Source organism: Sminthopsis crassicaudata, chromosome 1 (assembly GCF_048593235.1).
Source record: "Sminthopsis crassicaudata isolate SCR6 chromosome 1, ASM4859323v1, whole genome shotgun sequence".
NCBI classification, from domain to species: domain Eukaryota; kingdom Metazoa; phylum Chordata; class Mammalia; order Dasyuromorphia; family Dasyuridae; genus Sminthopsis; species Sminthopsis crassicaudata.
In genome coordinates this window covers 401,271,899-401,295,381 of record NC_133617.1, presented here as the reverse complement: position 1 = coordinate 401,295,381, position 23,483 = coordinate 401,271,899, and the positions used below count along the sequence as shown (strand labels likewise).

Genomic DNA, 23,483 nt, shown 5'->3' with positions numbered 1-23,483 from the left:
GATGAATGGATGTCCATCAATTGGAGAATGGTTGGGTAAATTATGGTATATGAAGGTTATGGAATATTATTGTTCTATAAGAAATGACCAGCAGGAGGAATACAGAGAGGCTTGGAGAGACTTACATCAACTGAGGCTGAGTGAAATGAGCACAACCAGAAGATCACTATACACTTCAACAACAATGCTGTATGAGGATGTATTCTGATGGAAGTGGATATCTTCAACACAGAGAAGATCCAACTCACTTCCAGTTGCTCAATGATGGACAGAAATAACTACACCCAGAGAAGGAACACTGGGAAGCGAATGTAAGCTGTTAGCACTAGTGTCTGTCTACCCAGGTTACTCATACCTTTGGAATCTAATACTTAACAAGCAACAAAAAAAATTGGATTTATACACATATATTGTATCTAGGTTATATTGTAACATATGTAAAATGTATGGGATTGCCTATCATCAAGGGGAGGGAGTAGAAGGAGGGGGGGGATAATTTGGAAAAATGAATGCAAGGGATAATATAAAAAAAATTACTCATGCATATATACTGTCAAAAAATTTATAAATAAATAAAATTTAAAAAAAAAAAGGTTCTTTAGCTCTAAGTCCTAGAATCCTTTTCTCATGGAATAACTAAAGACTTATGAGCAAAGGAGTTCTGTGAGCAGACAAGGCCGCTAGCCTGGCAGCATGATATGGGCAGAGACGAACAAAGATCAGTAATCCCAGAGGTGGGCAGCAATGACCCCCTTCCCCCACCCCACCCTCTCCCCAACACATGGAAATCAACACAAATGGATAGGATTCATAATGTGTGGGACAAAAGAGGTGAAGAGTATTTAACACACATCTAATTGAGAATTTTAACATGGAAACATGGGCAAATGGCAGTAGCAAAGGTAGAAATACTCAAGTTAGGAGAAAAAGCAGCTGTGTGAAAACTGGCTGGTCCCCAGCTGGGGTCATCTTCCCCCATGTGCAGCTGCCGAGGCCACAGATTGGGAAAGCAGCAGCGTAAGCAGAAAGAAGCATTCAGGTCAACCTGCACGTATCCTTCCCGACCACGGGCACCCTTTCCCCAAGGACAGCCAATGTTCCACTGTCACTCAAAATGGATGGTCCTGGGTCTCCTCAAGGCTGAGACCAGGTGGTTAACAAAAACAAATGGTGCGCCATGTTTACCTAAGGTAAACTGCCAAACCACAACTGTCTGCTAATGTTCTTCCCACGTCCCCGATTGTGTCCACAGAGAGCCCCTCTAGAAAGGCCCTTACATGATATAAACAAGATGTGAAGGCATTCCTAAGCCCCAGAAACACAGGAAGTTAGAGCTGCAGGGGATGCAGAGTCCACAGAGGCCCCGAGCGACAGGGATCTTTTCTCCCAGCCACACAGCTTAGACACCTCAGAGCTGAGACCCGACCCAAGGGCTCTCGGCCTAGCTCAGGGCACTCTACCCTGCTAGCAAAGGTCCTGTCTAGTGAAGTCCAGCCTCTTCCTCTCACCACACATGGCACTGTGGCTCAGAAAGGGGAAAAATCTGCCCAAGGCCATGCACAAGTCAGCGGTAAAGGTTTTGTCACAATATTTACCCTCCTCAGAAAGGGACCTGTATGTGCAAGAATGTTTGTGGCAGCCCTCTTTGTAGTGGCCAGAAACTGGAAACTGAGTGGATGCCCATCAGTTGGGGAATGGCTGAATAAATTGTGGTATATGAATGTTATGGAATATTATTTTTCTGTAAGAAATGACCAACAGGATGATTTCAGAGAGGCCTGGAGAGACTTACATGAACTGATGCTGAGTGAAATGAGCAGAACCAGGAGATCGTTGTACACAGCAACAACAAGACTGTATAAGGATGTGTTCTGATGGAAGTGGCTCTCTTCAACAATAAGAAGATTCAATAGTTTCAATAATCTTGTGAGGAAGAGAGCCATCTATACCCAGAGAGAGCTGTGGGAACCGAGTGTGGACCATAACATAGCATTGTCACTCTTTTTGTTGTAACCATTTGCTTGCATTTTATTTTCTTTCTCACTTTGATTTTTCTTATGAAGCAAGATAATTGAATAATATGTATGCATATATTGGATTTAACATCATTTTCAGCATGTTTAACCTATATTGGATTACTTTCCATCTAGGGGAGGGAATGGGGAAAAAGGGGAGAAAACTGAAACACAAGTTTTTGCAAGGGTTAATATTGAAAAATTATCCATGCATGTGTTTTAAAAATTAAAAGCTTTAATATATATTTACTCTCCTCATGTAGTTCCTCTGTTCTGGCTACTTTTGAGAGGGTTATATGTCAATATCTAAAGAGCATGTACCCAAAGTAGAATGAACTTCTTTGAGAGGCAGCACACTTCCCCACCAATGGAAGTCTTCCAACAAGGGAGAGACAAACATGTGTAGAGAAGGATGAAGAAGAGATTGTTAGTCATATGGTTTAGACTAGATGCAAGAGTCATTCCAACTTTGGGTTTCAGTGATTCAGTGGCAAGAGCACTGAATTTTGGAATTAGATGACCCAAGTTTCCACCCTGACTCTGCCATTTAATATATTAAGAGGGATTTGGAGCAAAGCATCCAATCCCTCAGCAAATCACTCTAACCTTTTCAGATTCAGAAAAGATGACCTCTAAGTTCCCTTCTACTTCTAGATCTACAAACCTGTAATTCTGTGTAGTCCCAATAATTCTCCCACCCAGGTATTCTTCCTTTATCAGATGGCTATAAGGGGGACTGACTTAAATCAATTAATTACTTGCTTGTCACGAGTAAAAGGACCAGGCTTTAACACTCATTTAACTGCTCTGTGCATACCTCCAGAAGTTTCCTATTTTAAAATTTATCTAAAAGCAATAACTGCAGCTGAGTACCATTTTCCCCCAACCACCTAAAATGAAACTCTTTAGCAAAAAATGTTTAGAACATATTTAAATGAACAAAACTTTGTTAAAACCTGCTACATACAAATGTGTACAAAACACTCTGTCTCCCCCGATTATTCTAGGTATTATTGATAAGTGAATTTATAAAACACTTTAAGGTTTGCAAAGTTGCAAAGTTGTTTTTTTTTATTTGAATAAACTAAAAGAGCAGCATCAATGCATAATTTCTGTTTTTTGCATAAAATAAAACATTACCTATATATCAAGTCTGTGGATATATGGACACATAGGACAGGACACTATTATATTAAATAATAATAAAGTTACCACAACCAAATTCCCCATCATTAATGGTCAAATCCCATTTTAAAGTCTGAAATCTGTTCATTTATGATGTTACAAGACATAGTGCCCAAACGGGTTGCAAATGAATAAATGTCCCTTTTAGTTAATCCTTTAGTACATACATCCTGGGGAGAGAGTAATCAAGAACAAGTATTTTTGATTAAAATTAAAGAGGAAAGCTGACTGGATCCCATTTGATAAGCAACTAATTTTAGTGATTCCAAAGGCAATCTGTTTAACACCAATATTCACCAAATGATGTTATATAGCTAAAATCAAGGAATACCACACATTCAAAAATACTCAAATTGTGATAGAGATACTGTAGAGCTAAATTTGTTAAAACATATTAACATGAGTTATAAACAAGTCATGAAAAGGGTATCATTAAAGGTGTGAATGAGCAAAGATGGATGAATCACGCGGCACATAGACTATCAGATGGATTCCCTGATGCAGTACTACCTCCTTAAAAAAATAAATAAATGAATGAATAAATAAATAAAAAGTCTTCAGCATGTCAAAATTTTCTTTTATGGATGATTACATAAAGATGTGAACAAAAGTAGCAAAAGGAGAGGAGTGAATATATTATGATTTGCTTAAGTAAAAGGAATATACATTCCAGAGAATTTAAACTAGAAGGACCCATAGAACATTTAATAGGCCATCTAATCCAGTCTCTTCATTTTAAAATATGAAATACGTTATGATGAAAACCTTAGCCTTTTTAAACTATTCTACCTCTTACAATTCTTTTATTCTTTCCTCCATGGTTCTCCAGCTCCCAACTAGCAGCAAATATGACAGAACTCATAATTGGGTAAGATTAATGACATCCCTCATTTTTCTGGGTAGCTATAATAATAATAATTGGCACTTACATAGTGCTTTAGAGTTTGCAGAGTAGTATTCATGTTATCTCATTTGGGCAAAATAAAGAGCAGCCTTAATTCATAATTCTCTCTTGGATGACTGATATAAGGTTAAAAATATCCCAAGGAAACTGGACAGATTCCCTAAATTAGATCTCTAGAATTATAAGTCCTTCCAAATTTAGGAGCCCTAAAACTTTTGGATACTCAAATCCCCAAATTAATTAAATAGATATATATATTTAAACTCATTAATGTTCATTTATTTTTAAAAGATTAGCTACAAAAAAGGTACAAATATCTGGAAAGTCCTTTGGATTTGAAAGGATCTCAAGAGTTGGCAGAGATCTCAGAACCCAGAAAAAGTTAAGAATTGAAGATACTACAGATATGCTTTTATTAAAACAGAATGAAGGAGAGTGACCTTTCTGCTTCTGGACGTTAACACTTCCTGTAATGGAGATTAAGTTAATATTAAAAAGTGACATTTATAGTGGAAAAAATGAACCCTCCTCTCTTTCAAAGTAGGGTAATCCCTCTCCCCATGCTAGATAAAACAGTTTTAGAGATCCACTTGAAGAAATAAGTGGTTCAGACTCCACAATTATTGTGTGTCAGAACTACAACTTGAATCCAAGGCTTGAGTCTGAAACCAATGTTCCATCCATACAATCAAATGCCTTAAAATTTTTCTATTTATCCTTATTCAATTTCATCTTATTAGATTTAGTCCAACATTCCTGCCTGGAAACGACCTTTTGGTCCTGCTTCTGGATCCCTTCTTGGAATCCTTATCCTTCCCTAATTTCTTGTCATCTGTCAATTTGATGGGCATGCTATCCCTATCTTTATAAAAATCACTTGATTGTTTTTAATGTTTTTACTTTCTATTTTCAAAAAAGCTTTTTCCACTTAATAGAATTTAATTTTTCAATTACATGTAAATATAGTTTTCAACTTTCATTTTTATAAGATTTTGAGTTCCAAATTTTTCTCGCTCCCCTACCCCCTTCCAGTAAAATAGCAAGCAATCTGATATAGGTTATCCAAATCACTGATAGTAAAAGATGTTAAGCAGCACAGGGCTAAGCACAGATCCCTTGTAGCTAAGAAACAAATTAAGGGTTGCCAAGTATCAGTTTTTCAAGGATCTACTTTTGATGCTTTGTGATCGGCACATATCTTTTGGTTATAAATAGGCGATTTCTAAATACTAGTAAAATCATCAAGAAATCCTATTACAATCTTTATTCTACTCTATGCATTATTTTTACCAAAAGTTTTTGTTTTCTTTCCTTAAGAACCACAAAGGTAAAATTTAATTACAATCTATGTTCATATTAATAATACAAGGGGAAAAAAAGTTTCCAGACATTCTACCAAGTCTAATAAAAAAAAAAAAAAAAATGAAAAATGCTAAAGGCAATTCCCCCAAAAGGAGCAACAAAGATACTTAACCATATTTCCCAACCACACATATATGGTCCCCAGCAAGGTCCTACCAATTCACAAAACTTTTACCACCAAAAGCTCTTTACTTCTTCAAAAGCTTATAACAAAAACAAACCAAAAAAACAAAACAAAACAAAAAAACCCCAAAAAACACAACATTTCCTCATCTTCCTCTCTGTATTCTACCTCTATCCCACCATGGACCTGGGGACTTCCCAAATGATTTTACTTATTTCATTGGTCAGCAGCAGAAAATAAATTATAAAGCATTTGTTTTAGAACAAAGGCAGCCTAGCCTCACTGGAATAAATCTATAAATTATAGCATATACTGAAGATGACATTTTCAATGGACAAAAAAGATCCCAATCTTCTTATTCAAATCAATACTTTAAGAGTTTTACAAGCAGCATATTCAGAAATCAGGCAGCTCTGATAGATAGAATGGAGAGAAATGCCAGTGTTCAGAGCTAGGAAGAAAGGGTCATGTGACCCTGGGTAAGTCACTTGAGATCTCCTAAAACTTAGCTTTCTCAGCTGCTTAAGATTGTTGTGAGGAAGAAATGTGATAATGTATTCAAAAAGCATTATTTTTCATGTCAGCTTTATCATTATCGTGGGAATACTTAATTATTGACAGGAATGAAGCAATCCTTTTCCAGATGGCATCTATTAAAAAGAAAGAATACTTCAATATAAATTAATAATACTGGCAGAAGCCCTTTTTTAATTAAAAAAAAAAAAATTATCTAAACATCCAAGTCTTTAGAATGAAGCTATTTTCATGTCCTAGCAGACACTATACTAACAATGTTTTGTTGATATTAAAACAATAAAATTGTTAACAAGCCCCTCCTCCCAAAACAAAACTGTGTGTAACAGAAAAACAAAACTTCGTAACAAAACTGTGTAACTGTATCCATAACTGTCTAATAATTTAGTAGGAATTATATCTGAACTCAATAAATGTTTCTTAAAATGCAAAGTTAACTAACCTTAATAAACAAAGTAAAATTTTACAAGATTTCTTACAATTTTTACAATTGATAGATAACAGAAGTGTTTGCACACCACTTTTTGATGTTGTTTTGTTTAACTATTTTTGGATATTTTATTATTTTAAAGAAGTGAAAGCTATACTGGAAGTTGGACTTGGAGTCACAAAAGTCCTGCATTCAAGGAAAACTTCTGACACTTACTTAAAAGCTGTGTGATCCTGAGTAAGTCACTTGACCTCCGAAGAAGGGCAGGGGAAGAATCTATGATCAGCATTTTATAGCGGAGGGAAATGAAACCTAGAGCCAGGATCATGCAATGCTGCTTTTATTTTAAAGTATTTTACATACTTAGACAACCTAATTAAGAAGTTAACCATATGTTTCACAAAGTATGTAAGATTAAATAGTTATGCTGTTTTCTGGGCAACATTGTTAGACTGATCTAACATACTTAGTGGGAAAACTGCTTCCAGAAAAGGACAAATAGTGAATAATTTCTCATTCCCAGGGTTTAGGAGATGAATCCAAAGCTCTGATCTGAGAATCAAAGAGAACTCGGTCCTTTCATAATCACTTTCATTACAAGATACATTAAGAGAAAAGCATATTTTCGTCTCTCCAGATTAATTTCTCCAGTATCTGTTAATTCTGAAATTATTACCCACCTCTATATATAAAGCACAAAACGCTAGCCCACAGAGACTGTTTATAAATGAAGCTCGGAAGAATTGTTAGTTCATGTGAAACACAAGTCTCTTGTATTCTAGCAATGTAGAAATTAGAGAGCTGTTGTAGGGATGTGCCAGATACATGTACTATGCTTTGTTTTTCTGCCTAGGTTGGGTGACTACCAATTTTGTCTTGTGGGAAGTGGAAGCTTATCCCTACTGAGGTGAAGCTGAAAGAACCAGGAATAGGTAGGCCTGCGTTCTCCTAGAACTACCCTCAACTTTCTAGGTGACCATAAGTACTTTACTTCTCTTCCCTGGACTCAGTTTATCCATATATTAAAAAAGCAAGATTTGCCATAAACTATTTCTATAGTCAAGTTTACTCCAAAAGACAAAATAAAATAAACAAACAAAAACCTATAAAAAAGAGGTTTAGACTATACTTAGCTACTTTCTCACCTAGAAGTTTCTGTCACAAGACCTCTCTATTGAGAAACCAAAGGTCTAATGTCTGCAAGTATGTTATATTGTTACATGAATAATAGCTGTATCTCATGGTATTATAAATGCCAGAGTTAAAAAAAAAAAAATCAATATTATTGCTTGGCAGATGACTGACTGGAAGCTGCTAAGGATTCTGGAAAATTGTTAACTTGATAATCATTTAGACCCCTTTTTTCCCTAATATCAGAAAATCCTAACACTGATGACAAAATTTCCAAGAACTACATACCAGGTAGAAAATAAAGCAATTACAATATAAAGCCATCCTCAACTTTCCAGAGAACTAAAAACAACTACAAAATGCACTTCCTTCTACCATCCCTTAGAATCCCTAGTTTTTCCTCAAAGCTCACCTAAGCCATGGGGCTTTTCCAAATTCCACTTAGTTATTAGCACCTATCCCCCCTTCTCTGCCAAAATGACTCTTCATTTAGCAATGTTTCTTGGCAACATGTTAAAATAGTGCTATATAAAGTATGTTCATCTACAAGTATGTCGCTGACCCAACATTGTACATACGCTAGTATATTTGAGTTTCCTCCCTCCCCACTAGTGAATTTGCTTGCTCTTGTCACCTCTGGCCCTGCTGAAATTAAGGCCTTCATAATACTTCAAACTCAACAATAAATCCACTATGTAAAGATCTGACTCAGGAGCTAGGAAGCTGTCTAGAAGAGGAGAGTCAACATTCCCTCTCAGACTAATGCAAGCACCAGAGTAAGAAGGTGCCTTCTTTCTTAAGTCACGCTCTTTCCTGGCAGAGGCTAAGAAATCAGTGGGATAAAAAACAGATGAATTGTTCCAAGTATTCTTAAGTATAGCAGGTGCTAGAAGACTCAATAAGAACTATGAGAAGGTGTGTTTCATGTTAAAGTAGATTATATAAATATAAAGGCAATAAATATAAAGGCAATCTGCCATAATTTTTAAAGGAGAAGTTAACCACATTAACAACTCGTGTTAAACAACACTGACTGATGCTTTTTAAGTTTTAACAGGATTCAAGCATAAGCACAGAACTCTCTTTGTCCCCTGTCACACAATACAACAGTATGTTCTGCCTCTCCAGTCCCCAAAGCAGATAATTGGAATACAGAACCTAAGAACTCACTCATTTTACTTACAGGAAAAGAAGTCCACAGAATAGAAATGAGTGGCGTAGGAGGATGCAGCTGATTGAGTGTCACCTGATCTAGGTCTCTGATTGTACCATACTCTTTCTAGGACATCAGTCAGCCTCCCTGAATCAGCTAATGTGGATTTCTCACAGGCAATTCCAGACATCTTGCTTTGACCCAGGAAAAGACAAATAAGTGTGGGTTTTTTTTTTTTTTAAACTAGGGAAGTGTCCACATCATGAACAGTAATTCAACAATTTCCTTTGGACAGTCTCTCCCTCCCATCTAAGTATACAAAAAGGCTGAGCTAACACAGCCTACCCCTTTGTTAAATGAGTCCAGCCAACTCTTACCTATTTCTGAGTTGCTTTGGCCCCAAGAGGTTAAATCTTGGTATTGAGGACTTACTACAAAATCCCTTTACTTAAGGCTGTAAGAAGAACAACACCCCCGCTGATCTTGGCATATCTCCAGTCTGGGATTCCACCTTACATGCCTTACCTCTGCAAAAGGAATTACTAGTCTAGAACTCCCACCTAATTGGTAAACACCAGGCAAATGGTACACAGGCAACTAGCTATAGCTACTGGCCATATGAACTACCCAGAAAGACTGAATGGCCAATGGCAAGAAAAGGCCAAGAAGTTTGAAGGATGAATCTCTGGGACTTCACCTGTAAAAAAAAAAAAGCAATTAGGCTAGATCTAGACTTCTGAGATCCTTTCAAGCTTAAAATCTATGATTCTGTGATCACCAGTTACTAGCCGCAAAGCCTAAGAGCATTTCATCCCTCCTAGAACATATCCTCGAATAAACTTCACCAAGACTTCAATAGCCAATTTAATTCTAAATCAGATTTAGATGGACAGATCTCAAAGACCAGCTCTGTCCCAGCAAACCAAGTTTGATGTCAGAACATTCTGTGAAGCACTTCGAGGCCTCTTAAGCCCAGAGGTAACAATATCACAAAGTTAGAATTAAAGAGACCCTCCTGATCATCATGACAAATTGTCTCACTTCACAGACAAGATAATTTAAACCTGCCAGAGGAAAATGACTAGTCTACTCTCACAAGTATTCTCAACAAGTACCAAAGAAGTCAGGATTTGAATACATTTAAGATTTCAATGGACATTTTCACTACACACTGCTTCTCAACTCTCTGGAAAGCCAACTAATACTAGAATCAACCTGGAAAGTGATACCTATTCTGAAGGGAGCACTACTGAATTCTGCCTGTCTTCATCAAGCCTTTATTCATAAGATTCCCAATTTCAAATGTTACCCCCCCTTTGGAGTTCTCTCAGGTACCTTCCACCCTCACCTTCATCCTAGGAGACACATACTGTATAACCTAACCTCAGTCTAAAGTACTTACTTATTTACACTTAATACTTATCCTATTATGCCTTACTCAGGAATACTCATTTTCCCAAAGCACCATGAGTTAAGCCACTTTCTTCTGCATTTCTGCAAGTCAGTCTACCTGACTCCTGCAGACTTTAAAGAAGCAAGAATTGGCAGAGGCGAAGCATCTCTAAATTGAAAGGTATCTTTTCAGTAAGGCTGGGCCTTTAAAAACAGGAGATACAAGGGAGTGGCTCTCCATAAAGGGAGGGACTAGGAGGAAAAGAAAGATAAGAGAAGGTAAGAAGAAGGAATATCAATTTCTGAGTTATCTTCCCAGAGATAGCTGAACCTATGCAACTCTCTTAGAATAGGTTTTTATGACATTTTCTCCCATCAAGCCTACCCAGGTTTCTCCTTGGAATCTCATCCACTCAGCACTAAAGTCAAGAACAGATGCTTCTTGTGACAAATATGGAAATATATTTAGAACTGCACACGTTTAATTTATATCACATTGCTTGCTGCCTTGGGGAAGGGAGGGGGCGGAGAAATAAAGAAGAATTTGGAACACAAGATTTTGCAAAAGTGAATGTTGAAAACTACCTTTGCATGTATATGGAAAAATAAAATATTTTTAAAATAATTTCTCTAAAGCAACTTCCCCTGGAATACCCCTATAGGACCTACTCTGACCCTAGGAATCCTAGCTCTGTGACTTAATTGGAAAATCATAATCTCTGAAGGGCTCAGTTTTACCATCTAAGGGGGAAACTGACTAGATCAGAGATTTTCTAACTTTTTAATCTTGAGATCCCTTTAACTTCTTAAAACTTACTGATTCCCCCTTAAAGTTTTTGTTTACATAGATTATATATTTACTATATTAGACTATATTTAACTACTATATTAGAAGTTAAAATGTTGCTAACATATCAATATGAGAAAACAGTTTGACCTTGTGGACCCCCAAATAGGTCTCAAAGACCCCTGGACCACCGTTTGAGAATATGCTAGACCAGATTATCAATAAGATTTTTTCCAGCTCTAGCATTCTTTCATCCCCTTGTAGACACTATGCCCAAAACAAATACCTACAACCTAAGAACTAACCACTAACCACCTTCTCCACAAAAAAGTAGTAAACTCTTACCTGTGTAGGAGACATTCTCTCCTCAAATTACCTCTACATAAAATCATAGAAAGAACTAGAAAAGAATGGTCAGAATTCAATCAGTCCAACCACTTAAGTTTCAGAGGAAAAAGCAGTGATCCTCAAAAATAAAGTGACTTGCCCAATGTCATACAGTACATTAGTTACAAAGCCAGAACAAGATCAGGGTCTCCTGACACTCAGATCAATGCTCCATCTACTACACCACAATAATTTCCCTCAAGACTTCTTTTCTCTCCCTTTGCCAATAAGTAGCAATCTCTCAATCTGGCATTGCATAACTAATCTCAGGGTGTATCTCAATGACTCTAGACTACCACATGCCCACCATCCTTTTTAATATCTGGGTGAATTCCCAGTTCTGTGCTTTATTGATCCTCTTACCAAATTATGGAAAATATTTTAATTAAATTGCTAAATGCTAATTTATTTCTAAGAAATAAATGATTCCCTAGTGAAATAAAAATGCAAGAACCACACCCTTAACAATTTTCCAATGGCTGCAGCTTCCCTCACTGGCATTTAGCAATAAAGATTTATTTTCATAGAAACAGTCAAAGGTCAAGTTCCAGAATTATGCTTCAGGTCCACCCATGAATCATTCCATGGCTGCAGTCCACAGTTCTCATACATTTTTGCCACAATATTCCCAGAGTAAGTCACAATTAGGTTGGGTCAACATTACTGGTACTAATCCAGAAATAACAACTCACATTTATATAGCACATAATGGTCTTAAAAAAACCACCATCCTCATCATCCTTTTTGGTAGTGCAAATATTACTAGTCCCATTTTACAGATGGCAAAATGGAAACTCTGAGAAGTGACTTTCCAATTATCTCACATCTGGTAAATATTGGACCCTGTCCACTACACCACAATGCCCCAATTTTCAGGAAGCATTAAGCACAGCATCTTCCTCATCCTACTTACCAAAAGGGTATTAAATCAATTTAGTCTGGTATCTGGGCTTCTTTCCCAGATGCTTAAGGAACATAACCACAAAATCCTGGAGCCAGAATGAACATTGGAAATTACTTGATTCAATAGGTCTTCATCTATGGGTTACATAGAATTACTGCAAATGATCTGAAAATTCATATATGTAGCAACCATTATCATTTTGATCCTTATTTAGTGACAACAAAATATGCAGCATAATGAACTTTGTGTCTTGTCTATATTACTGAAGACCCATTTCTTTCTAATGAGAATTTTTTCCTAGACTTTATTCTCTGTAATTTATAAAATATAAATTCACTTTAAAATGTTATTAAATTCACAGTCGCTTTCAACCAAAGAATGCTGATATAACTACTATTATGAGGGGAAAGGGTTTCCACTCAGTAAGGAATAAATGTTTTTGCTTTTTTGTTGTTGTTTTTGTTTTGTTTAAGAAAGCGGTGTCTTCAGACTAAGAAAGGTGGTCAAATCCATTTTATAGAGTAACTGGAGTCCAAATCAGGCAAGTGATTTGCCCAAGTTCACTGCTGACAACAGATTCAAGACTAACAACTTCACAGGGATTACAGAATTTGGAACTGGAAGGGCCCTTAGAGATCATTTAGCTTAACTTCCTCATTGTATAAATGAGGAAACTTAGGACCAAATAAGTGAAGTCATTCGATAGAGGTCATAAATGTAGTAAGTAGAACTGCTTCTAAATCTACTGCTTTTTCCATTAGTGGCAACTTTAGAAAACTGTACAATTCAGAATCAACCTATTACAGAACTGAATGAGATTACCATTTAAGGAGGAGAGAAGTATCAGAGAAGTAAAGAAATCTGTCTAACATATAGTTAGTTATAGAGTTGGAATGAAAACCTGCCTCCTAGCTTCCAGTCTAACTTTCTTTCCCCTATATTACAATACCTCTATCTCAGAACAAAACAAGCCAACCAAAATTGGTAATTGAGTAAATAGGTACCTGGATGCTCTTTGTGTCATTAAACCATGTTTTCATAATTCCCAGCAATAATGCACTTGAAAGTGACATAAATAATAAATCACATCTGTAGAAAATTGGTCAACAGAGCTTCTGAGGATGTTTTGCAACCCACCGAATTCTTAAAGTACACTCAAAGTCACATAATAATAGAACTTGAAAGGGACCTTACAACACAATGTTAGTGTTAGAAGGATCTTATATAGGTCTTACATGGGCAAGAAAGTAATAATCGAAATGATTAAGTGGCATATACCCTGCCTGAATTTCTTCCAGCAATACAGGAATGAACCAACATTCTTTAGAAGGGGTTAACTCTGAAAATAAAATGGAAGCATACCAAGACAGCAGGGTGGAGCAAGACAAAAGTTTAACAACCAAGCTAAGCAAAAAATGTGAAGGAAATGAAACAGTGAAAATCAAATTAAGACAAAGAGGAAGTTTTTGAACAAACATTAAACTCAGACAAAGTCTATCATGCTTGTTGCAGCTGACCCGATTACCAATTTCATCTGATAAAAGATAATAATTATGAAAAATGCTTAGGTAATTTGCTAGAATAAAAAATATAATTATTATAAAGCCAACCCAAGTATGGTGTAGTGTAAGGAATGGTGGTGATTAGGAAGTTAAAACAATCTCAGTTTTAATGCTAGCTCTTTCACTATCTGGTTTTGTGACTTTAGCCAAGTAATTTCCCTTTTACAGACTTCAGTTTCAGCATCTGTAAAACTGGGGTTATAACAATAGTTCACTAAATAATAAACAATTCAAGAGGCACTAAGCCATTGTCATATCTAAACTACCTGGTACATAATTCTAAGAGTTTAAAAAAAAAAAAAAAAAAAAAAGCCCAACAGATAAGATTGATCACTCAAATCTCTGACTTCTCCCAAGTGTATCCTGACACTTAATAATTTACAGTATTCCCTGTTAAACATTTATTGGCATCACCACTAAAATAGTAAAAGGGTAAAAAGAGTTGAATCTGTCCAAATATTACACTTTTAAAGTTTTCTTAAAGCTATATTTGTGATTCAGCAATTCAGAAAGTCAAGAATTTGTAGCAGTAATGTTCTCAGTTTCTCAGCCCTGACTTCATGACCAGGAAACATATCTGTGATTTTCCAAAGGGCTGTTTTAAAACCCCTTCCCAAATTTTGAAAGGAAAAAGATTTGAATTTTCTTTAATTTTTAAAAATAAATTTTTTATTACCAGGAACTATTAAAAAAAACAAACAAACAAGAAATTAACAGCTTACTCCTCGGCACACAATAGGAGCTCAGAAATTTAACTCAAAAACATCGGGTCACTGTACAACTGAATTGAATTTCTCTCTCTGGAGGATAGTACATGGCTCACCTTTCTGGGGGAGGCTGAAGAGATGGAGGGAGTTGGATGGATACAAAACTCAAAAGCAGCGAAATGACACATTTTCAGAAAACAAAAACCAAAAAGGGATGCACCCCTGGGAATCCGGTTGTGTTGTTACTTTGTTTACTTCTCAACACCCAAGTACCCAACCGTGAAATTGACAAGGACCTGACCCAAGAAGGCACCGAAGCCGCTAGACCACAAGGCCCTATCAGTTAGCAGCATCTTAGAGAAATCTAAGTTTCAGAAAACACTCCTCCTCCTCCTAATTCTTTTCTCTAATAAGTTCAGGTTCATTCCACATCCTCCTCCCCTCAGTGCGGCCCCTCCACCCACACTAACTTTTTAGAAGCTGCACAAGCTTCTCTTTCCTCAGTGAGAAACAAAGTCCCCCAGTCCCCCAAACCTCGCTTTTTTTTTTTTTTTTTTTTTTTTTTTTTTTTTTTTTTTAAACTCAGACACACCGGGGGTCAGAGACCGCGGTGCACGCGGGAAGGAAGCAGGGCCGGCGGATTGTCCGGGTGCCTGTCCCAAGGCGGGAAGAGGGCCGCTGGGGATGGAATATCCTGGGACGCAGCGGGGTGGTAAGGGGGGTCGCCAGGCTCCCGCGCGCCCAGAGTGGAACCCCATTGGGATTCGGCCCAAGACTGGCTTAAGCCCATCGCCAGGCCTGAAGGGGAGGGCGACGACAGGTCAGCCCTCGGCAGGGGCGCTGGGACCATGCCGGCCCAGGGCGGGGCAGTACCGGGCAATGGCCCGGGGTGGGGGGAAGGGGAGGGTCACTCGCCTGCCCACGGTCTGGTTGGCCAGCTGCTTCATGCGGTTGAATTGTTTCTTCATGGTGGCGTCCGGTGGGGCCGGAGAGGCAGCGTGTCCTGAGCAAGGGGGCGCGGCGGGGCTCGCGGGCAGAGAGGTGTGGGGGTGCGGCCAGGCCCTGCCTGCTCCTACATAGTGTCCGGGCGGCAGCGACTTTAGCACTGAGCTCCCGGGACCAGCCGACGCCCGGCCCCGCCCCCTAGCCCGCCCCAGCCAGGACCAGCAACGCGTCACTTTCCGGTCGAGCCGCCTCCGACCTAGTCTGGGAGGCCTTGCCCGGGAGCTGGCGACAGCGGCGGCCTGCCCTTCCCCAGGCCCGGGGACCGAGAAGCCGGCATGCGGGCCGCCCTCCAAGCATCGGAATATGGGCAGTTTCGTTTTCTTCTGCACGGATAGAAACGGTTTAAAATTAGACAGGAAGTATCAGCCCCCTGACCCTCTACAAACACTTTTCCCCCTGGTGGACATTTAAACGTTTCCTTCCCCACTTTGGGAAAGAGCAGCGTTAACCCCTAATTTACAAGTGGGGAAACTGTGGTACAGTCATGTACCCTAGAGATGTAGGCCCAGAAGTGAGTCTGATGATTCCCGGACATGGAATGAAATGGGATATGGACAAATTAATTCAATTCAATAAACATTTATTAAGCGCCTGCCTTGTGCCTAATACTGTGCTGTGATAATAAATAAAAGACAGTCCTCAAGGACATTCTAAGAAGCACCATTCTCTGAGATTGGTTACAAATTGTAACCCCAATTTGTATGGCTTGTTTGTTCCAGTACTAAAAGGTGGTGTGATGCACCAGATTAGAATTCCGGTGATGTACGTTTCAGTCCCCCCTCCCCCTTACTTAGCCATATGACTTGGTGCATGCTACCCTCACTGTGCTTCATTTTCCTCCCAGGGAATTGTAATCTCTGTCCTGTCAATTTCTCAAGGTCATTATAAGTTTCAAACGAGATCGTGGATGTCAGAGTGCTTAGAAAGTTCTTAAATGCTATACAGCTGGAATGGATGATTATTTCCTTGGAAAGGAAGTCTTTCTTCCTCTTGTTTCAACCTCTTTCACCTGCCTTTTCTTCCAGTCTTTCCTTATCTTCCCCTTAATTCTACTTTCTTTAGTTTTCTCCAATTCTTTGTCTTGTTTTTCCATAATTGTTTGCATAGCATCTCCCCTATTAGATTGTGATTGAAGAGCAAGGGTTGTTTTTTATAATTTCCTTTTTTGTTAGGATTACTAGGTGAGAACTCAGGTTGTCTGGACGATTACAAGGTGAGAACTCAGGTTGACTTGATAGAAGGAGCAAGCTCCTTTTCCGAAGTCTAAAGTTGTAAACTCCTTTTAAAGGTTTGAACTAAAGGTGTGAACTATGAGCTAGAGAATTGTTTAGACAACCTGAGTTAGCATCTAATAATCAACAGATCACAGTCAGTGGGGGAACTTCAGCCAATGAGCTTGCTCCTTCTATCAAGTCAACCTGAGTTCTCACCTTGTAATTGTCCAGACAGCCTGAATTCTCACCTTGTCACTGTCCAGACAACCTGAGTTCTCATCTAGTAATCCTAACATCTTTTACCCTCAGATTTAGCACAGTGTATGTGTGGGGCATACTAGGTGCTTAGGAAATGTATTTTGATTGGTTGACTATTATTATTTGAGTGATAAGAAGTTGGGAGGATGAAGAAACAGAATAGGTAACTCTCTGCTCTGCTTTACTTTATAAATGGAACTGCCAGCATTACTAAGTAAGCAAATTGGCTGGTTCAAGGAAGGAGCTGTTAAATGACCTACCTCCTTAGGCTTCTTAAAGGGGAGTCATTATTGTTGGAGAATACCTTTTGTTTTTCTCTCTGTGACCCAGGCAGAATTGGACTGCTACAGCCAAACTTTTACTTCCTCCAATCTAGAATCCAGGCCCTCTGGTGCATTTTCAAAATGTAATTTTGGAGAAAAAATGAAGGTATTACTGACAGTTAAGTTACAGGCAAAGCAAGCACTTATCTACAAAGACAGATTAAACTTTGAATTAAATTGAGGCAAATCAACAGCACTGAGTAAAAGCAAGGAGTTGGCTTTTGAGTGGATTAGTATGAAATTTGGAAGAAGAATAAAATATGAATTTAAAAAGGGGTGCTATTGAAAGAGGGAGCTCTTCGTTCTTTTGCATTTCTCTTTATTGTAGCAGGTAACAGCTATAAGAAAGAGACTTTCAGTTTCAAAAAAAGAAGACTGTGGGATCTGAGGTATATTAATAATGTGCTTGTGAGTCATCAATATAAGGTGAATTTTAGAAATATCAGAAGATAAAAATGAAGAAAAGGAGGTAAGGCGGTCAACTCTGGCTTATGGGCTCACCTGCCCCACGGTCAGGCTTAGCCCCATATGTTCAGGTTCTCTCTCCATTGGCTAACAAGTTGGTTATTAAATAAATCTCTACTCAGACTGAGAAAACCACACCTAGTAAGGCAAATTGGATCCCAAACAGCCTGTAGTGAATCAAAGCCAATTTTAGATTTAGAGTAGAATCTTTAATCACAGATGGTCACAAAATTGTCTATTTATTAAGAAAAGAAGCCTCTTCCTCCTTTTCCAGGCTCCTCTTCACATTCTTCCTTATCCCTACTGATTTGAATAACTTGCTGCAATCAGTATAGATCTATCCATTCCTAGTTCTCCCATCTCAGTTTTTGCGTATTAAATAGAATGCTCTCTTTTCAATGAAGCCTTGTCTGATTATTCTCACTGAGGAAAAGAGAAGGGAGTAAGCATTTATATAGTGCCCATTATGTATCGGCCACTGTACTAAGCCCATTGACATTATTTTTCCTTTCTTCAATCTCACATAGTGTTTTGTTTTATATTATGGCTACTGGATGCTTAGTAACAAAGCATAACCCATTATTAAATTGTAAGCTCCGTGAGATCAGGGAATGTTTTTTATCATCTTTATTTCTCACCTAATTGCCAAATATAGTGCATTACAAAGAGTAGTTAATCAATGGTTGTTAAGTTAAAAGTATACTGGATTTTACATTAAATTCAAAAAAGGACTTTGGAAGACATCTAATCTCATCTTTCTATTTCACAAATGAAGAAACTAGATAAAGTGGTTTATCTAAGATCACTCTGACAGGAAATGAGAGAGCCATTATTTGAACCCATATTCTCTGCACCAGATCCACCATTTTTTCCACTATACTACATTGATTAATCAAACTTACAAATTAAAAACATCCAATACAAACTCCTTGGCACTGCCACATTCTGATCAACTTGTTTCATTTTATTAAAAAAACAAAACAAACATAAAACACTTTGTGAACAAAAGGAGACAAAACTTCATATGATACTGTGGAGCAACAGCAAGCAATGTCAGAAACCATCATAAATCATCATAATTATAATCAGAACTAGGATGGTTCTTTTTTGAACAAAATATTACCATGTAAATCCAAACATTAGAGCAACAAAACATTGCCAAGCTTTGAAAATTGCAGGAGCTGCATCCTAAAGCAGAAGTTTTTCACAATTTTTGACCCAGAAATTGTTCACTGGCTGAGTCCTACTCAGAGACAGCTAGTGGCATGATATAATTGATAGTCCTGTCTTCTGCTGCTTCCTAACTAAATGACTCTGACCAAGTCACTTAATCTTTATAGGTCTGTTTCCCCTCATTTATAAAAGGAGACTTTCAACTCTTTGTATATTATTAAGAGTGTAAAGACAAATGGGTTAAGAACTGATATATGATAAAATAAAATAGAATAAAAAAGAAATATAACTTATGGAATATAATAAAAGATGAGTAGGAAGTTTTTCTTTCCATTTGTTTGTGCAGGAAGCAATGTGATCTTTCCTATTGTGTGCAGACATTGCAATCAGGAACTTAAATATCTAATCCCAGCTGTGGCACTGACTCACCAAGCCTTGGTCAAGTTTTTACCTTTGAAAGCTTCCTTCAATATTAAATAATGATATAAATTTACCTGACAGGAATCTCATGTAAAATGTTTTGTAAACATAGATGTTGCACTATAAACTTTAAATATGGACCACTATTACTATTCCCACTAATTAATTGTGTTTGCCTGAACACTCAAATGGCATAAGAGTGATAGAAATCTATAAGAAGATATAATTTAAGGCTGACTAATTCTTGAAGGTGATACATAAGATGACAAGTTATTATTAATAATAATGATACCATGCATTTGAACAGCTCTTTACAATCTCTAAAATGCTTTCACATATACCATCTCACTTGGCATAAAGACAAATTTTAAAAGCTCAACATTTTATATTTATTAGAACTCACCTCTAAATAAAAGAGCTAGCTAACTGTGAAATGAATTCAAGAATAGACTGGAGATAACAATATTGTACAGAATGTGGTCAGACAATGATACCTGATAATATTTTATCTATTGCAGTGTTAGGATTGTGACTTCTAGTAATATCCAGCACCTGAGTGTTGGATGTGAATGTGAAATCTAACAAGAGTGATTCTTGATTTTTCTAGGTTTCCCTAACATTTCCCTAATTGTTACATTATACTGAAAAATGTCAAGGACCTATAATTTCCTTGATATGGATTCTGCTAACTTTAACAAATCATAGCCATTTGCAAGTTTTATTAAGTAGTCTTCCAAGGCTGATGTGGCCAAAAAAAGTCATTACCATATGGTCAATCTGGTAATGATTAATAGATAGGTGAATAGATAAATAAATAGATAGTAGGTAGGTAGGTAGATAGATAGATGATGTGCCAGGCATTGTGCTAAGTGTTGGGAAAACATGCAAAAAGAACATGATCAACCCCTCAAAACTTATCTAGGTTGGTCCACAGACTTACTGGATTCTTTCCACTTGCCCCCTAGCTGTCTAGAATCAGAGCAACCAGGAGATTGTCAGAGAATATGAATTCAGTGCTGCTTCTGATGCATACTACTAGTATAACCCTGTCCAAATAACCTATCTTCTCTTGATCTCAGTTTCCTCTTTTGAAAAAAAAAGAGGGTCAGACCCAATGACACTTAGGGGTTTTTTTCCCCTCATTCTAAGCCCATTAGTCAGTATCTACAAAAGATTTTTAGTGGAAAAATTGTTATACATTAAACACTCTTTTCAAAAAAAAATGCTCTGATTTTTCCACTTTAATGATTGCAAAGTACAACAAATATGAGCTTTAACTCTTTAGATAAGAATACAAAGTTATTTCCTCAACAAGAAATGATGTATAATCCAGATTTGATTGAATCTGGAACGGCCAACTAATCTGAACTTGACTAATATTTAGAATATTTTTTTGGACATAAATTCTAGAAGTTGAAATTATGATGGGATGAATGATTAAAATTCATCACTGTAATTATTTTTATGATAAATCACTGCTTTTAATCATAACATAAATATAACTACCAATTTTGGAATGTAGCACCTAGACTATGTTTTAAAAATTATCTCATTACATTGACAATTAAAAAAAATATATGGTAGTGGGTTTTTTTTTCCTCAATGCTTTTATTGGCTGACCTGTCAGTGTCCTTACAGTTTTAAATTTTATGATTCTCTACTTCTATAGGGATTATAAACTTGTTTGATACAGGCACACTGGAAAGACTTCTGAATTTGGAATTAGAAGTCACAAGTCAGGCTTCTTGACTTCCATTTAACCTTTCTGGGTCTCAATTACTAGTCTATACATTGAGAAGGAGTGTAAAGAGCTACTTCTGGTTTTAAGTCTACAATCCTTATTTTCAGAATCAATCTCCATTAGAACTCTGATCTAGGAAGTGATAAAGAGAAGAAATCCTGTTCCTATCCTCTTCCTCCTACCCTTTGACAGAGGCACAACAAGAATTCAATAGAAAAGTTTCCAAGGACTCTATAAACAACAACATCATCATGATGGAAAAAGAAAGGGTAGTACAACTAATTAGTGAAAGTTACACTGAAGATAAATAAATTTAAATAAAACAACAAAACAACAAAATTTAGATTAAATTATTTAAATGAAATAAATAAAATTTGGCCTCAAAATAAATAATTTTTTAAAAATTAATTCATCAAACATCAAGATAAACCAATGTGTAGAATGGAAAGAGATCTAGATTTGAAATCAGAGGGCTGGACCATGTTCCCAATTTGATTACTGACTATGTGATTTTTGGCAAGTTTTAACCTCTCTCAGACTCTGTTTTCATCATCTCTTAAATGAGTTTAGACTAGAAGACCTCAGAATTCCTTTCTAATCTTCTCTCCTATTATTATACAAAGTGCCTATGTTCAGATGCCTCCTGAACATTAATCAGTTACAAGTTAGAAAATGATTAAGTGCATGTGAGTAGACTGAGAGATTCAAAGAAGGAGATGTTGCCTCTAATTAAGGTCTAGGGAATTTGTCTCATAGAGGAGTTGGCCATTGATACTTGGAGTATTTCAGTAAATAAAGTCAGATAGGAGACATCTGTACTAGGTATGGCAGGATTGCAAGGAAAAGCATAAGACAGAATTATGAAACAGTGAATGGTTCAGTTTCCTTGGAAGATTAAGTGCAGAAAGAGGAGAACAATAAAAGGAGATTAGAAAAATTATTTGGAGCCAGGTATTTATAAGGGAAGGGGAAAAGACTATCAGGTTAAGGAGGTTTTATTTTTATGAAGTAGGTAATGGGTAGTTGTTGAAGATTTTGTTAATTTTGTTTGTCTATTTGAAACAGTCATATGATTTGATCTGTTCATTAGGAAGCTTACTTTGTTGTGAATGATGATTTAGAATAGTAGTTCTCAAAGTGAGGTCCAGGGAACCTTGCAGCAACCTGATACCCTCTTAGGGAATCCTTCAGGTCAAAATTATTTTTCATAATAATACTAAGTCATATTAATCTCTTAATACAGTAAATATCTATGTGTGTATTTATATAATAAACAAAAGCTTTTTAGGGGATTCACAATACTTTTAAGCGTGTAAAGGGATATTGAGACTAAAAAGTTTGAGAATGACTGATTTAGAGAAAGGAAAATCTGGACAAGGGGAAACTCGTTAGTTCTTTACTGATTAGCACTATCCACTAAGAATTGGACTGCCCTATAAGAGAGTGTGCTCCCTATCATTAGATGAGGTCTTCAAATCAATTCTTGAAGACTAAAGTCTGTATGTGCTGTTGTAAAAGGATTTCAATCTTGTTTATCCTTTGTTTTAGAAGGGGACCATGATATTAAAGAAGTGAAGTGAATTGGATTTTAGTGAGGTACCAGCCTCATTTTCTCCTCTGGAAGCATCTGAGTCAATTAATAAAGCATAGATCAGTGCAATTTGAGATGGCCCTCACTTAAGTCTTGTGTAGTATGGTAGCTCTGAATTCAGATAGACCTGATTTCAAAAGCTGCATTGACACTTTCTAGGCATGTGACAAGGCAAGTCATTTCCCTTTTCTGGGTCTTAGTTGCTTTAATCTATATGATGAGAGGATTGAAGTAAATAATCTCTAAGGTCCACTTTAGTTTTAAATCTCATGATCTTATAAACTTCTAAAATCACCTGTACATCCTATGAATCTGTTTATATTTATCATAGCTCAGAATTGGTATATTTTTAAATATATATACAAAACCATAAATTAACAGTTGTTTCATCAGGAAAGAAAAAACCCGAGTTTTGAAAATATTTTGCCCTATTTCTGTCTTCAGCGTTTTATATAAGCCCTTGAGAATCACTCTAAGATGTCAAATCCATACATATGGAGTTTTGGACCAATGAGTACCAAGACTTTGAGAATTTACAGCCACCTTGAGCACAATTAAAAACAAAGATGACTTGTTATGTCAGTGGGATGAGTGGGCTGTCTGTTGAAGAGACTATGAACTAGAGACTGAGCACCTTTGTAGCATTTAATTACAAATTCTTCCAGGATGGCTAATCCAACCCAGCATGGAAGGAGAGGGAGCAAAAAGACTTTGAG

The 23,483-nt window shown here is 37.0% G+C and overlaps 1 protein-coding gene across 4 annotated transcripts in view; it reads right to left on the bottom strand.

Annotated features, from left to right (window-relative positions):
• The window catches only part of ARHGAP17 (Rho GTPase activating protein 17), a 136,879-nt gene extending 121,159 nt beyond the window's left edge, over positions 1 to 15,720 (bottom strand). For 3 of the 4 annotated variants that reach the window (XM_074280041.1, XM_074280039.1, XM_074280042.1), the window contains exon 1: positions 15,493 to 15,719. In XM_074280041.1, the coding sequence (XP_074136142.1) occupies positions 15,493 to 15,545 (53 nt within the window). In that variant the 5' untranslated portion in view covers positions 15,546 to 15,719. Of the gene's footprint in view, positions 1 to 15,492 lie in introns of all 4 variants that reach the window. The other variant, XM_074280040.1, reaches the window with a different exon arrangement.
• Between the last annotated feature and the right edge of the window lie 7,763 nt (positions 15,721 to 23,483).